Genomic DNA, 15,394 nt, shown 5'->3' on the forward strand with positions numbered 1-15,394 from the left:
AATAGGTCTGTAGCATTTTAGTTTATATATGTTGAAACATACAATAGATCCTTTTCTTTAAACATCTCAAAATGATTACTCATTTATAGTTCATGTTCAAGAATACTTGACAGTGTTCTCCCCTGCCCCCCCCCCCCTCCCTCAGTACACACTTTGGAGTTTTCTATCAAAATTTACTACTTTGTTTAAACCTAGGGGGAGACCACGCAAAGCAGTAGAATGACCACACTATAGGAAGAGAGCAGACTTGAGGAGATGTGCTGGCTTAGTTACTAATTAATACTGTGTCTCTAGGCAAATTAAAATTTCTCTGGAACCCATATTCTTTCCCTCTGAGGATAAAAAATGTGGCCTCCATTCTATCTGCAGTCCTATTCAGACTCTGCTATAGTTCATCATGACTTCATGTCATGAGTTTCGTAGACTTCAGAAGTTAGATGTATTCATTTCATAAAATAATTCCACCCCAGGACCATTTACTTCAGAAAACCACTTTGGCTGGCATGCCATCCATACCTACAGTGTTGCTCTCCAATGTGCTGTATCCCCAAACCAGCTTAAAACTGAGCTGTGACTTTTTTGGGACACCCTGTATATTTAGCTCTAGATCATCTTTCTAAGTTTTTCACCAGAATTCCATATGGAATGATATCTTGTGATCCAGTGCAGTTCTATGATACCAGAATTTCTAGGATTGCTGAAAGGAGGAGTATAAAAATACAGTCAACTCCCAATTAGCTGCATCACTGGAGGAGAACAGTTATGTGGATGATCCAAAAAAGATCAATTCTATATGGTTTTGAAATGCATTATGGTTTTTGTTGTTGTTTTTGCAGTAGATTAAACTTTCTAATTATATTTTACACAGGCTAATAGCAATATTAATTTGCATGCTTTGAGCATATACCAACTGATGGTGGGGATGAACAATGTGCCAAGTCTCGGGGAATTAAAATTTCCTATGAAAATTTCACATATGAATAATCAAGAATTGCTCCATTATAAAAGAACTTTGAAAATATAAACTGGTATGGAAATGTTAAACATAGAAGGTTCACTATGCATTCTCTTAGATATATAATCTAATCATGGATAATAAAACTATGATGTTAAAAAAAAATGTGAAAAGTGGAAGTAGCAAGATAAATTCTTTTTGTAGCTTTTCAAATAAGAAAACCTCAAAAAAAAAAAAAAAATGCCAAAGGGTTTTAGAAGAGCCTTTAAAGTCAGTTTTATTGTCTGAATTTTACAAGTAGCCTTTAGAGGCTTCATACAAGAATTCTGTTGCAAAACTCTAATAAATAGTCTGCCCCAAGTCCCAAAACAAAATTTAAAACAAAATAAAGACCAAACTTAGGATAAGCAAGACTTTAAGATGCTTGGATGTTAGCAATATTTCCCATTTACAAATAATATCAGGCACTGTACAAACCTCCTTCATACAAATCAAAATGAGTCACAATCTTTACAAAATAACATGGAAATCTTCCTTTTCCCATAATACAAATATTATTAGAAAAGAATTTCATGAGGGGGAGGAGGAAATCAACATGGAATGAAATTTTATCAAAAAATTTGAGGAAGAGAAAATGTGAATGTATATGGCTTCTCTGGAGGTCAGGAGAGGAATAAATGATTTTTAAACTGTATAGGAGAAAATTTGAAAAACAATTGTAGCAGATCAATTAACTTAATTACAGGGATGATAACAAATTTTATGATGATTATGAAGGTTCAGAAGAAAAGGTTCAGATTGCTTTCCTCCAGAAAGCTAAACATGGTCTAGAGCAATAGTAGGGGGCTCAACATTGGGGCCTATTAATGATGTTCTATCATACCCAGTTGAGGTTTTTTGAATTTAAATGGCAAATCAATCACTTCTTCAGAGAAACTGCTTTGATAATTTCAATTTGGAAAATCCCATGCTTTGATGTCACATTAGGGAAAAGCTCATTCTAGGTATATTATATCATCAAGCATGTAAATATCATTCTTATCCTGTCCACTGCATTTAAAAGGCAAGCAACAACTCTTTCAATTTTATTGTTCAATCACTAGATTTTCCAAACTGTCCCATAGCAAAGATTAACATCAAAATCTTTTCCAAGTACTTTTATAATTACCATTAGTTGGCCAGCTTTTGGTCTGTCTCTTTTCCCTTACATCCCATTAAAGCAAAACCAAAGAGAGGGATGATCATTTTTTGATTACATAAAATGGAGATACTGGAGATCTTGGGATGGTGTGGTTTGAGGAAATTTATAAATAACTTTATTTTTGCAACTGGGAAGGTTATAAGAGGTCAATTCTACGTTAGGTGAGATTGCTTAAGATTTCACGTAAGAAATATATTTGCCCTATGGAAAACAGGTGGAAGTACATCCACAGGAAATTCCAGGTGGCAAATCATGTAGTAACATGAGATATGGAAAAGGTTATGAATTACATGCCTCATCCAGAGGCTTAAGCCTCTGTTCCCTGGCCTACTCCTGCTGTTCTGGGTAACATGGGGGAAAGCATTGGCTCATGCATTCAAGGGAGATACAGCTTCTTATCTCTAATTACTGCAGCAAAGAAGGTAAGGAACACAGCCCTCCCAGAGCCAACCCCAAACCCTCAATAAACAATCCAAAATAAACATGTTTTCTAATAATCCATCATATTTGCCAGGAGAGCAAGAAAAGCTTGGATTACCTGAAATAGAAAGGAAAGAATTAATGGGAAGTAAATGAGGCAGATGGACTAGGTTATTCTAGTCTAATCCCCATTTTTTTTTAATACATTACAGAGAAAGATAGTGTGCAAAAAAATAAAGACATTCACATTTTAGCAGTTAAACTTTTATTTTACTTTTTAAATTTTTTATTTAATTATTTTTTTTTGTTTTTCTACAAAAGGCAGATATTGATTGTTGATCTGCAATTGTTCTGTTTGTGCACTCGCAAAAAAAAAAAAAAGGAGATATCTATAAGGAAGGTGGGGAAAGTGCTCTGAAAATGCTTTCAATAGCATGATTACGAGGCATTCAAGCAGTCTCAGGAGAAAGGGAACATTCCCTCTTGGTCTCCTTCCACATCTTTCTTCCCCCACCTGCATGTTTTATCAGTCTTTAGCTCATATCAATTGTGTTGAAGACCCATTCCGTGAATTTTTTTAGCTTGTCCGATGCAGTCTGGGACTCCTCCTGTAAACGCAAGTTGTCTTCCCGAAGATGCTGGACTTCAGCCTGAAGATGAGCTTTGTCTTCTTTTTCCTGAGAAGTGATAAGGAGGAGAGAAAAATCCTCAGAAAGCGAGTACCCAAGAGGTAGAAAGTACAGACTTATATCCAAGAAGGAACAAATGTAAGTCATAACTGGGCCTCTTATTTTCACATCCACTAGATACACCTGGAAGTACATTCTAAAGTGTTTAAAATTAAGGAATTTCCAACCTTGATGCTACTGGGTAATAGCGATTCTTTCTGGGCAACAATCGCTAGAATTCCGGTTAGCAAAAAAAACCCAATCCAGAAGCACAAGAGAATCCATCTATGTGAGAACAAGTCCCTCTTCCAATGTTGATATAGGACCCACTATGTCCTGAGACTTAGAAATCTTATGAAAAGAAGACCATGTTTTATGACTTGCACCAAACACTTATTTTGGTTATGTCTCAGGTAACTGGACCGGCAGTTGTCCTGCCCCAAACATTCATCTAAACCTGCGCCTGGGCACTGACACTTTGGAGCACTACACTATACTAGTCGACCTTGTATAACAAGAGCGAACTTGGACAATACTTACTCTGGACTTGGCATGAGATATACATTGGCATATTGGGTTTTAGAATAAGTGTTTACCTTCTTCAAATCTTCCTGAAGCATCTTCAGCATACCTTCTAATTGGTCCACTTTGGAAGCCAGTGTAGGAGAAGAATCTTTACTGCTGGGAACAAGAGAAAAAAGACCAGAATCTCTTAACGGGAATCTCTGTGACCCTTTTTTGTGTGTGTGACATTTTAAGTTACAAACAGTATTCTTCCCTCATTCCCTCCCTACCCTGTACTAGAGAAGGCCGCCATTTGACACAGATATATCTCTATGTCTCTATTACCTATTTCTCAATGTAACACCATCCTATGAATTCTTCTACTTATTAGTTCTTTCTCTGGTGGTATACAGCCCCTTCTTTCACAGTTTCTTTGTAATTGATCTGAGTATTTTTAAAATCAAGAATAATGTAGTTGCTCACAGTTATTCTTGAAATAATATTGTTGTTATTGTTATGTAACATTCTCTTTGTTCTGCTCATTTCGCTCTTACAGCTTAGTAGTATTCCATCACAATCATATACTACAACTTGTTTAGCCATTCCCCAAATAGTGGGCATCCCTTCAATTTTGGGGCCAGGGTGGGGGGTGGTGAGGGAGAGAAGGGTTGGGTTGGGTTGTCTCCAGAAAGTGAGTTGCTATAACCATTTTGGAACATATTGTTGCTGTTTTTTTCCCTCTTCCCCTGATCACTCTGGGACACAGACTTAATAGTGGTTAGGTCAAAGGGTAACCACAATTTTACAACTCTTTGGCCATAATTCCACTTTGTTCTTCAAAGTAAATGGATCAGTTCACAGTTCTATCAACAGTGTATCAGGTTGGTTTTTTTTTTTTAAACATATTCCCTTATGTGTCATGTTGTGAAAAGAAAAATCAGAAGAAAAAGGAAAAAAATGAGAAAGAAAAAGCAAATAAACAAACAAAAAAAAAGTGAAAATGCTATGCTTCTGTCTGCGTTTATTCTCCATAATTCTCTCTTTGGTTGTGAATGGTTCTCTACATCACAAGTCTACTAGAATTGCTTTGAATCATCTCATTGCTGAGAAGAGCCAAATGCATCACAGTTGATCATTACATAATTTTGTTGTGGTGTTGTACAATGTTCTCTTGGTTCTGCTCTCAGATTCAGTTCACATAAGTCTTTCCAGGCTTTTCTGAAATCTTTTCTGAAATCTGCCTGCTTATCATTTCTTATAGAATAATAATAATATTCCATTGCAGTTATATACCATAATTGATGGGCAATTATTCAATTTCTAATTCCTTGACACTATGAAAAGGGGCTACAAACATTTTTGCACATGTGGGTCCTTCCCCTTTTTTATGATTTCATTGGAATACAGACCCAGTAGTAACACTGTGCAGGATCAAAGGGTATGCAGAGGTTTCTAGCTTTTGGGGCACAATTCCAAATCGCTTTCCAGAATGCCTGGATAAATTCATTATTCTACCAATGATGCATTAGTGTCCAAGTATTCTCCATCCCCTCCAACATTTATTATCATTTTCTGTCATCTTAGCCAATCTGATAGGCATGACATATCTCAGACTAAGAGTTTATTAGTGTCCCAATTTTTCCAATTCCCCTCCAATATCTGCCTTTCCCCCTTCTATCATTTTAGCCAATCCGATAGGTGTGAGACATCTTAAAGTTGTTTTAATTTACATTTTTCTAATCAATAATGGTTTAGAATATTTTCTTCATATGACTATATATAGCTTTGAAATCATCTGTTCGTATCCTTTGGCCATTTATGTAACATATTTTTCAGAAGGACAACTTCAATACCAGAAGCTGTACGTAAGTATTAGCTATAGTCAATAACAACCTTTGTTGAGGAGCCATCTTTTGGTTCCAAAGAACAAAGGATAATAAGCAAAAATATATACTCTGGTAATATGAAGGGGAGGCAATATGTAAAGAGGGAACTTTCAGGCAAAGATAACTAGACTGTCAAACAATGAAATAATTTCTTAGGAAACAATCTAATCTCTCGGTGCTTTTCAACACAGAATAGCTACCCACAGCTACTATGGGAGATGGTTTGGATACATGCCTGCTGTAAAGCAATGGAGAGGAGCTATCTAAATTGGTAATTCTCAGAAAATTACTATCTGTAGCTAATTATGTAGTCACACCTTTAAAAGCCAGGCTAAGCTTTCTAAACTATCTTAAAAACTAGCCTCTGTATTACACAAGTGGCAGATTCAATTTTAATATAGCCAAAGACTTTATACTCAGTGTCCCTCATTCCACAAGAACATGCTTCATCTTTTCTAGATGACAACTCTATAGGTTCTTTGGTTATATACTATTTGTAAGTGCAAGACTGTCCATGAGGGACAAGATGCATAACCCACTTGCTTTTGTGAAAAGAAATGAGAAGAGGTGTTAGTCAAAGTACAAGTGAGAATTCCTGCTCCAGAGAAAACTATAAAGATGCCTGTTTCTGGTTCATCCTTAGCACCACAAAAGCAAATACCACAGTAATAAGGTATGTAACAAGCTTGCTAAATTATAGAAATATAATAATAATTTCACAAGGGCCCAGGAAAACTGGATCCTCTGCCATTGTCCTCTATAACTTATTAACTAAAACTCTTAACTGTTCATTGACCACAAGCAGCAACTGTATATGATTTTGCAGAGATAATAATAATTACAATTAATGGACTTCTGTTGACTAAAATGGCATTATGTGGTATTTTCTTAATTGTTACTGGGCTGGTTTGCAATGGAGTAAGAGAAAGAAAATTAAGTACCAAGGCTTCAATTTTTTTGTCTTAATCAGAGAGGGTGCAAAATAACAGCCACTAGTTATTTTCCAGCTTAAATAAAATGATACTAATATTTCTTCACACTTTTTCCCAGAGAAAGCCGACATTTGAGTCCTCCTCTAGACTTCTTTGCTCTCCTTTTACCCCTAAATTCTCGTGAAGTTCCAAAGTGCCGAGTTCTGTTTAATCCCGATGGCTCCAATGATGCTGTATTGTACTTTTTTTTTCCAATAAAATTTTTCATAAGATCATAAAGTTGAAAAAGGTGGGACAAAAATGTGGTGTGAGGTGTTTGTTTTGTTTGTCTTTTTGTTTTTGATAGTGAAAAAATAGTTAACATGAAGAGATATTTAACATGATCACTCTCTTCAAGTAATTGAAGGGATCTCATGGGTTATATTTGTTGTATTTGGCCCATGAGGCAGAATTAGGAGTAAAATTGAGAAGGTCAAAAAATAAGCTTGAGCTTGATACAAAGGAAAAACTTCCTAACAATTAGGGCTGCTCTAATTCAAGAAAAGTCTTCAAGGAAAGGCTAAATGATCATTTGTTGAGGACATTGTGAATGGGAGTCTTATTTAGATATAAGTTGGACTAGTGATAACCACTTACCTTTCAAAGATCTAATAATTTTCACACCTGTAGTGTATGCTCAGCATTATTTGATTTATGGACTTCTTTTATAGAAATAGCTCACACAATCAATCAGCCTAAAATAACCAGATCATAGCCAAGAACCAGGAAACAAGAAAACTTCTAATGTACAGAGATTACTTTCTTTTATGTTAGACAAAATTGTAATAACCTTGCACTTCTGGTTTCCTAGTCTATGGAAGATTAGAAATAGCAAATGGGGGGTGGAAGAAGGGAAGGGAGGAAGTAAGTCAGGGCTAGAGACAGGCATGCTGGCATCCTCAAGCAGTGACAATCTGATAATTAAGTGGGTGGAAAATTAATTCTATAAAGTATAGATGATAATTCAAAAGCATGGCGGTGTGATGCCATTTAAGTGTGGAGACAAATAGTTCTATATCTCAAAAATCCTAGAGAGTTTCCCTGTATCACTGCATGCTATATACATTCTGCTTAAAAAGGCAAGAAAGGAGGTAAAATATTTTTGGAAATATTTCATTCAAAATGGTTAAAATTCTAAAGATCAAAATTTTTTTGGTTCTTTTGGGGAGCTAATCAAGCTTTGTTATAGAGAAAAGTTTTATGAAGAATAATCTCAACTTCTGATAATGCTATGATATTCAAGGTGCCAAATATGTTCCCACCCTCACACTCTTTAAGTACCCGAGTTAAAAAAGAGCACACAAACTAAAACACAGGTCCCCATGGAGCCTGACCTTCCATAAGACTTCATCTGGGCCATGGCTTGGTCCTCTAAATGGTCACTATTGGATGCAGCACTCAGGGGTCGGTGGTTTTCATCACTAGCAGCAAAGAATGAGGCTCGCTGAACTGGAAAGGAAATGAGAAAAGCCATTCAATCTCCCTTATGGAAATTATATAAGTCAGGTCCCTATATACAATAAAAAGCCAACAAATGCTCTTCAGGGGAAAAAATATAACATGTGAAAATAAATAAAAGGTATGAGGCACAGTATCCAGCCTGTCATATCCATACTGTTATTACAAGTAAGAATCTTCACTGAATATCTGTGTCCAGAAGTGGCTTTATAATTTACTGTGCTTTTTAATAATATGGGGACTATTCTGTCATCTATGAAACATTAAAGGCTCCACTTTTTTCTGTCTAATGAACTGTACTCCAGTACATTAAACAGAAAAAAGTGGAGCCTTTAATGTTTTGGCAGATGACAGCCAGCATGAAGTTCTTAATGAAGTTCAAACTTCCATGAAAGGTCAATTCCTGAGTGAAGGAGGACATATGATCAATATTTCAAATCAGTTGGAGTCAGTGAAAGTAGAGTTAATTAACCATTAGTGGTTCTATAAGAAAATTGGTCTTGTTATCAAAGACCCAAATGGCAGTTAAAAAATTGATCCCTCCTCAATGAGAATTGATCCCTCCTCCCCACATTTAAGATCTGAACCAACAGAAGAAATCACAACCTTCTGGCCAAGACAAAGATGAAAGGACTGACAATCTGCAGTCTGCTTCAGCGCAGCAAACATTAGGGATGAGGCAGTTGGCCAGTGGGCTAGTCACTGGGTCAATATTAAAATAAGTCAGAAGATATAAAGCATCCAACTGACTGTGCACATAGAAAGAGGCAGGAGGACCTGGGAGGCCATAAACCACTGGGAGTAGGAAGACAGAGGACAGCTAAATGACCATTAGGATTCTGTTCTACCCTTCCTTCCTTAGTATGACAGATGGGAGGCTCAGCAAGACATCTTTGTTGTAGACTGATGTTCAAAAAAAGCAATTTGTTATACTGAAGTATGTCCAAAAAATATGTATGTCCTTGTTAGGTCACTGAGAATTAGTATGAACAACTTAATTGACCCCGAGTTCAAACATCATGTTTTTATGATGTCTATTTCATAGGGTACCGAAAGGAATCCAGGTACTTTTCCATTTAAGGGTTAAGTATACTTACCCTCAAAAGCTTTGGCAGCATCTACCAGGTTTGACCAATCCAGGTCGGAAGCAGAGTCTGGCAAGGGCATGAGACCTGGGTCGGGCATAGGCTGCCTTCTTGGCTCCTGGATATCGGTGAGGGAGCTGTCTGAAGCTGAGAACTCTCCTAGAAGGAATAAGTGACATTCATAAGAAAATGATGAAATGTCCAATGTCTACTACGTTCAAGAAGAAAAATAGTTAACCGCTATTGGCCAGACACTGGGAATTAGAATTAATTTTTTGCTCATTTATATTCAGGTACTTTCTTTTACAAGGAAAAATAATCTGATTCTTTTATGCATAAGGAGATGGGTGGACATTCCTTCCACAAGTACATATATCAACCCCTTCATGGCTTCACTGTATGTGCAGTTTTTATCCAGTTTTTCCATAAATTCTCCTGCAGATGGTCTGTTCAATAGATTTGAGGTCCAAAAAAAAAAAAAAATTTACTCCAAATTCTGACCACATTTTTTTTTTGGGGGGGACTGTGTGGCATAAGCTGTGGAAAAGCTACTTTTGATCCAAGGAATGTTATATAAAACTGGAGGGCTGAAAAAAATCTCTTGCCCAAACTCTCTGACCTGAGACAGTTTCAGGTTTCCTAAAATCCTGGAGAACTACTCAGTTCTATCAGGTATCTCATGCAATCACTAATTCCCTGGACTGATCTTCCCTGCAGTCAAGTCAGAGGCAGCTTATTCTGACATGTTCCAAAGGATCAAAAGGGATCACTCTGACCTGGCATCTTTGGGATTGCTCTGAAATGAAAAACCTTTTGATTTTAGATTTAACCAATTTCAGGATCCTCTTGTTTTTATTTTCCTTTATAATTTGTGAAGGGATAGATTTAATAACAATCAGAAAACAGACCTGCCTTCTGAAATGTGAGGTATACTCCCAGGAAGAACTGGATGACTTCTAAGAATCCTTTCAAATGCAAGGTTCTGTAATTCCCACAAATCCATTTTTCACAGTGCAGCCACAACAATTCTATTGACTAGAATTGGTCACATTGTCACTATGGTAAAAAAAATCTTCATTGGTTCCTTACTACCTAACAAATAAAAGTTTGAATTCCTTTGCATTTAGTGCCTTTCACACAACCCTTTCGGCCTCTAATATTACTGCCCTCCCCAACACTATGCTTGAGCCAAAACCAACTACTCTGCTTTCCATTCAAGCACAGTGGATGCCTATGTTAGAGCCTTTGCTCCATCTGTTCGCTATGTCTGGAATGTCCTCCCTCTTACTCCACCCAGCCTTTTCACCCCAACTTCTAAATTCACAGACATCTTTTAAAAAGCAACTCCTGTGCCACTTCTTCCCCTAACTACCCCTATTGCTAATAATCTTCTTTGGACCACACATAATATTTTGTTGTATAACTGTAATACTTATTTAAAATATGTTAAATATGCTATGTTCTCTTATTTCCCTCCTACGCTGTAAAACTTTATGAGAATAGACATCATGTCTTATCTAAATTTTGCTTCCTCTTCATTTCAGAACCATAGTTCTCTGCAGTGTTTATTTAAAGAATTTGCTTAAATAATGAAGTGTGGGCAGGGCAATGATGGACTATGGTTTACCTTTCCAAAAAAAAAAAAAGGAATTCCATACCTTACCAGTGAATGTGCTGACTTTTGATGATGAGATATAGAAAACAGAAACCACTAAAAATAATTTAAAATTAAATTTTGCTGAATGAATGTGACAATTGCATTGTTAACCAAACCCTAGAAGTTCTTGAATCTCTTTTATTTATGTTGCTCCGGATCTGACATCCCAGAGGACACAAAATTTAAAGCCATATTGACTGCTGGAGACAAAGACATCTAAGAACTTAATTAAATTATATATATATATTCAGTGGCCAGTCAGCCTATATTATCCTGGTTTATGTAGGCAGCAGGGAGTTTTAGTGTGGTCTAAGAACTTTGGTGAGAAAAATACTTATTTAGATGAATGAGTGATCAAAAGATCAATATTCCCCATAAGGAAGATGTTCAAGTGAAGAAGATGCAAAATTTAGTTAAGATAGTCTTTTTCTTCATAAAGATTGGAGATTACAGATTGGAGCAGCTAAATGGCATAGTGGATAGAGGAGCACTGGCCCTGATGTCAGGGTTCAGGTTTCGCCTTGGCAAAAACAACAAAAAACCACAAGATTTTACAGACTGCAACCCATCCACCCCTTTTTATCATATATGACTCTTTATATTCCCTTGTAACTTCTTCAGAGAAGGGGCCACCCAAATCCTGGAATTCTTCCATTAAATGTCTTTTGTTGCAAAGATGCCAATGGAGTATTTGTGGGATCCTCTATCCCTTTTTAGTTGGTTGTTATACCTCTTTCTTCAATAACATATCTCTGTAGTGATATTTTTTCTATTGCTTCTGCTGCACATTTCTTTGATGATGATAATACTTATATGTTAACAGCATATTTATACTCACCATATACACTGATTTTTGGGAAATGTAAGAGTGATATACATTCCACAGAAAATTATTAATGTTAAAAAGACGCATCGTTTTTGTAGACAAAAAGCTCAGTATCATCAAAAGCAATAGAGTTTTCAAAAAATAATATGCACAGTCAATTGTGCAACAGTGACAACATGGGCTACTTTTGTGTTTCAGTCATTTTCAGTCATGTCCAACTCTTTCTGACCCACTTAGGATTTTCTGGGCAAAAATACTGGAGTGGTTTGTCATTTTCTTCTCTGGCTTATGCCATGAGAAACTTTATGAGGAAACTGAGGCAAAAAGTTGAGTGACTTGGCCAGGGTCATGCATTTAGTAAGTGTCTGAGACTGGATTTGAACTCGGCTCTTCCTGACTCCATGTCGGTGTTCCATCCACCATGCCATCTAGATGCTGGTTGCTCTTTCCATCTTTCACTTTTTTAGTGACATTTCTAACCTTTTCATTTAATGTATGAAGAAATGGGAGGCTAGGAATCCAAATGTACATTTATTCCAGTGTTGTTGACAGAGAAAGGTCTGTGACAAATGAATAGATGCAAGATCTCTTGCATTTTTCCTATGTCGTCCTCTTACTTCCATCCTGAAATGCGGTCCTAATGGAGTCTCTCTCACCAAACTAGTTGTATACATACAAGACTTGTGTCATCAGCCATACTGACCATAATTTTAAGACACAAGCCATTTTGTAAAATTTCACAAACAAGTTTATATCTTAGATTGGTGTTGCTTATGCACCAACACTCATTTTTTACTTCGTGGGCAAGTGATGAGAACAGAATCATAAATTCTACCCTCATTCTGACCTACAACCCAGCTCTAAAAACACAGATTCGTTTTTTAATATAACAGAACATTCTGTATATAATGCAGAAAAAGATGTTATAAGAAGTCATTGCAAGTAGGACTTGAAGGTAGAGAAAGTAGAAGACTATTCATTTCCCTTCATTGCTTTTTCTTTAAGTAGGGGAAGAAAATAAAAAAGGACAAGTCATAAAGGGAGATAGCTTTTAAAATTTTTCATATACATCTAGAAAAGAACTGACCATAACTTATAGGCTACTAGTCTTTCTTTTTCCTGTCAAGGGTTATGAAAATAGTTCTGAACCAACATACAGAATCCAAAGTGACACAATGTCATTTTATCAATAATCAACCATTGTCAAAATGAAAAAAAGAAAAACCAAAAGAAAACAAAACCAAAAAAAGCCCAGAGAACTTTAAACGAACATATTTCACAGCTACATTTTCAAGGGGATTTTGAAGAAGCTTATTTTCCACATTTAAGGATAAGAAATTAGACACTTTGCTGCATCTCAGGGCATGACAGCCAGTGCCAAATTATACACATGGAGAAAACTGAAAAAAAGGGTTAGTAAGGGTCATCTGAAACTGTGGCTTTTGAAATAGTTAGTTGAAATGAAAAGGATAATTGAAATGAAATAGGCCATATGCAAGGGCAGTATATGTAACTCTGGGAGATTAGTCTGCAGAATGTGATCATGGAAGCAAAACAAAAGACAGGAAAAATTATTAGCACAAATCTATGAGCATCTCCACAATACCTGTTTACAAGGAGTTAAACTGCTTTTGTTAATTACAAAAAGCTGATATAACAAAATATATTCAGCACTTATTTTCTTTTTCAAAGTATGCAAAGAACTGCTTTGAAACACAGCTGTTAGTTATTAATATGCTTAAAATTAACAGAATTATGAGTAAATGGAAATCAACAAAAACTGGGAGAAATTAAATACTCAGTTATATTTAAACTGGCTTTCACGAAGGGCAAGTAGATAGAACAGACAATTTTGTGCACCATTCAAAATTATCTCCAGGGCCCCAATTTCAGGAGCTTGAAAATTTAAATTTAAATTTTAAATTTTAAAATCTCCTCCATACATAATGCAGCCTCCTACCCCCGAAAAAGTAGTATTTTGTGATATTCATAGCTGACTAGATTTAGGACTGTATAATGAAGAATTGGTCAAGATCAAACTTGATATGGGAACATGCACTCCATAGGTGTCACCTCCAGAATAAAAAGTCTGAATTTATTAAAAGAAAAAAAAAAAAAAAAAAAAAAAAAAAAACCTTTTCCTAACTAATCTCTTCCCCACCTTCCACTCCCAATTTTTTCTACCTCTTTCTGTCTTGAAATTATTTTCCATAACTTTGAATATATTTATTTATGTATATGCTATATCCTCCTAGGACAGGGGTTCTTTATTTAAGGCATGTGAATTTGTTTTTTAAAAGTATTTTGATTTTTAAATATATATTTGAAATAAATTTTTTAAATTTTTCTTTGATATTTTTTATATTTAGAACTTGTATAAAATGTTTTTAAATGTTCAATATAACATCTTTCCTTTACAAATATTTTCTCAGAAGGAGCCCATAGACATAACCAGATTGCCACAGGGTTCCATGGCACACAGAAAAGGGGAAGCACTTCTATGTCGGCAGAATGTAGGCTCTTAGAGGGTAAGGTCTGTATGCTCACTATGTACCTTGCACACAGCAGGGCTTCATAAACATTGGCTGACCCAAATTAAATTCACCAACCATCCTATGTTTGCCACACAGAGGACAAAGGAAGGAACAAGGACAGCAAAGCTCCTCCCACGTGGCCTGGGAATTTGGTTCATTAACCTCTCAACTTCAAGAGCCCTTCAGAGTGAGGATCAAACATCAGCATAAGCCCCAATGTTAGCAGCCTGAAGGAAAAACCAGCAACCACCAGAAAGACTCTGGGCATTCTGTCTCTAAGAAAGGACGTAGGGATGCAGCCTTGATTTAGTTAGTCCCTGTGGTTTTACCATTAGGCTCTCTCTGTTTGACGCTGATCATGAGGAAATAGCTCAGCATGTGATTATTGCTAGGTACCTGCCTATTACTCTGAAGTTTCTGTAAGACCAACTGATTTCATAATTATTAAATATGAACTATGTGTGAGGTATGATACAGCCCATATCGATAAATCATTTTTCCCTTCTGGGAATTCATATTCTAAAAAAGTAGGAAATATCTACTTTTTTCCCCCAAGAGGAAGAAAAGGAATAAGATCATAATAGGAGTTCACAATTCTATAGTTCTAAAAGGCTTACAAGTATTTTCCTCATATTAGCACTGAGAGATAGGTAGTGCAATTATTACTATTTCCATTTTACAAATGAGGTCCTTGAGAATCTAAAGGACTTTTACCATGTTCACATGACTAGTTATGACAAAGCCAGAATTCAAATCAAGGTCTTCTGACTTAAGTACAGGGTACAATCTCTGCCTATCTGTCCTCCAGAAGGTGAAAGGAGTGAATGAGTGGGAGTACGTTTTCCGAAGAAGATGACTAATTGTGAATAAGGCAAAAGAATGCACCATGTGTGCATTGTATATGTGCATACTGGAAAACCATACATGGAAACTGCATATATGTGCAACTGGAAACCATTTAGAGACCAATGGTGGATATATGAGATGAGAACAAGGTTTACCTGACAATTGTCCATTGTCTCCTTATGCACTATAATAAACATTAATCAACCCTTTAACTTCAAAGAAGAAGGAGATGAGAGGCCCCCAAAGACAAGCATGAAACTGGAGAAGCAACCATAATAATAGAAATGGTCTAAATATGAAGAACACAATAGCAGAAGAATTTAGGAAGGCGTCATCTACTGAAAAACAAGTTTCTTATAGAGGAATAGAGCCCTTGTCCTGTC

General features: G+C 36.2%; 1 protein-coding gene across 10 annotated transcripts in view; it reads right to left on the reverse strand.

Moving 5' to 3' along the window:
• Nucleotides 1–1,213: 1,213 nt before the first annotated feature.
• Nucleotides 1,214–15,394, reverse strand: part of SIPA1L1 (signal induced proliferation associated 1 like 1) — a 298,451-nt gene continuing 284,270 nt past the window's right edge. For 8 of the 10 annotated variants that reach the window (XM_031952588.1, XM_031952586.1, XM_031952587.1 and 5 more), the window contains 4 exons: nt 9,161–9,307; nt 7,940–8,054; nt 3,841–3,925; nt 1,214–3,253 (listed from right to left, as the gene is read on the reverse strand). In XM_031952588.1, the coding sequence (XP_031808448.1) occupies nt 3,110–3,253; nt 3,841–3,925; nt 7,940–8,054; nt 9,161–9,307 (491 nt within the window). In that variant the 3' untranslated portion in view covers nt 1,214–3,109. The remainder of the gene's footprint in view (nt 3,254–3,840; nt 3,926–7,939; nt 8,055–9,160; nt 9,308–15,394) is intronic. The other 2 variants (XM_031952590.1, XM_003756271.4) reach the window with 1 other exon arrangement.

Source organism: Sarcophilus harrisii, chromosome 2 (assembly GCF_902635505.1).
Source record: "Sarcophilus harrisii chromosome 2, mSarHar1.11, whole genome shotgun sequence".
NCBI classification, from domain to species: Eukaryota; Metazoa; Chordata; class Mammalia; order Dasyuromorphia; family Dasyuridae; genus Sarcophilus; species Sarcophilus harrisii.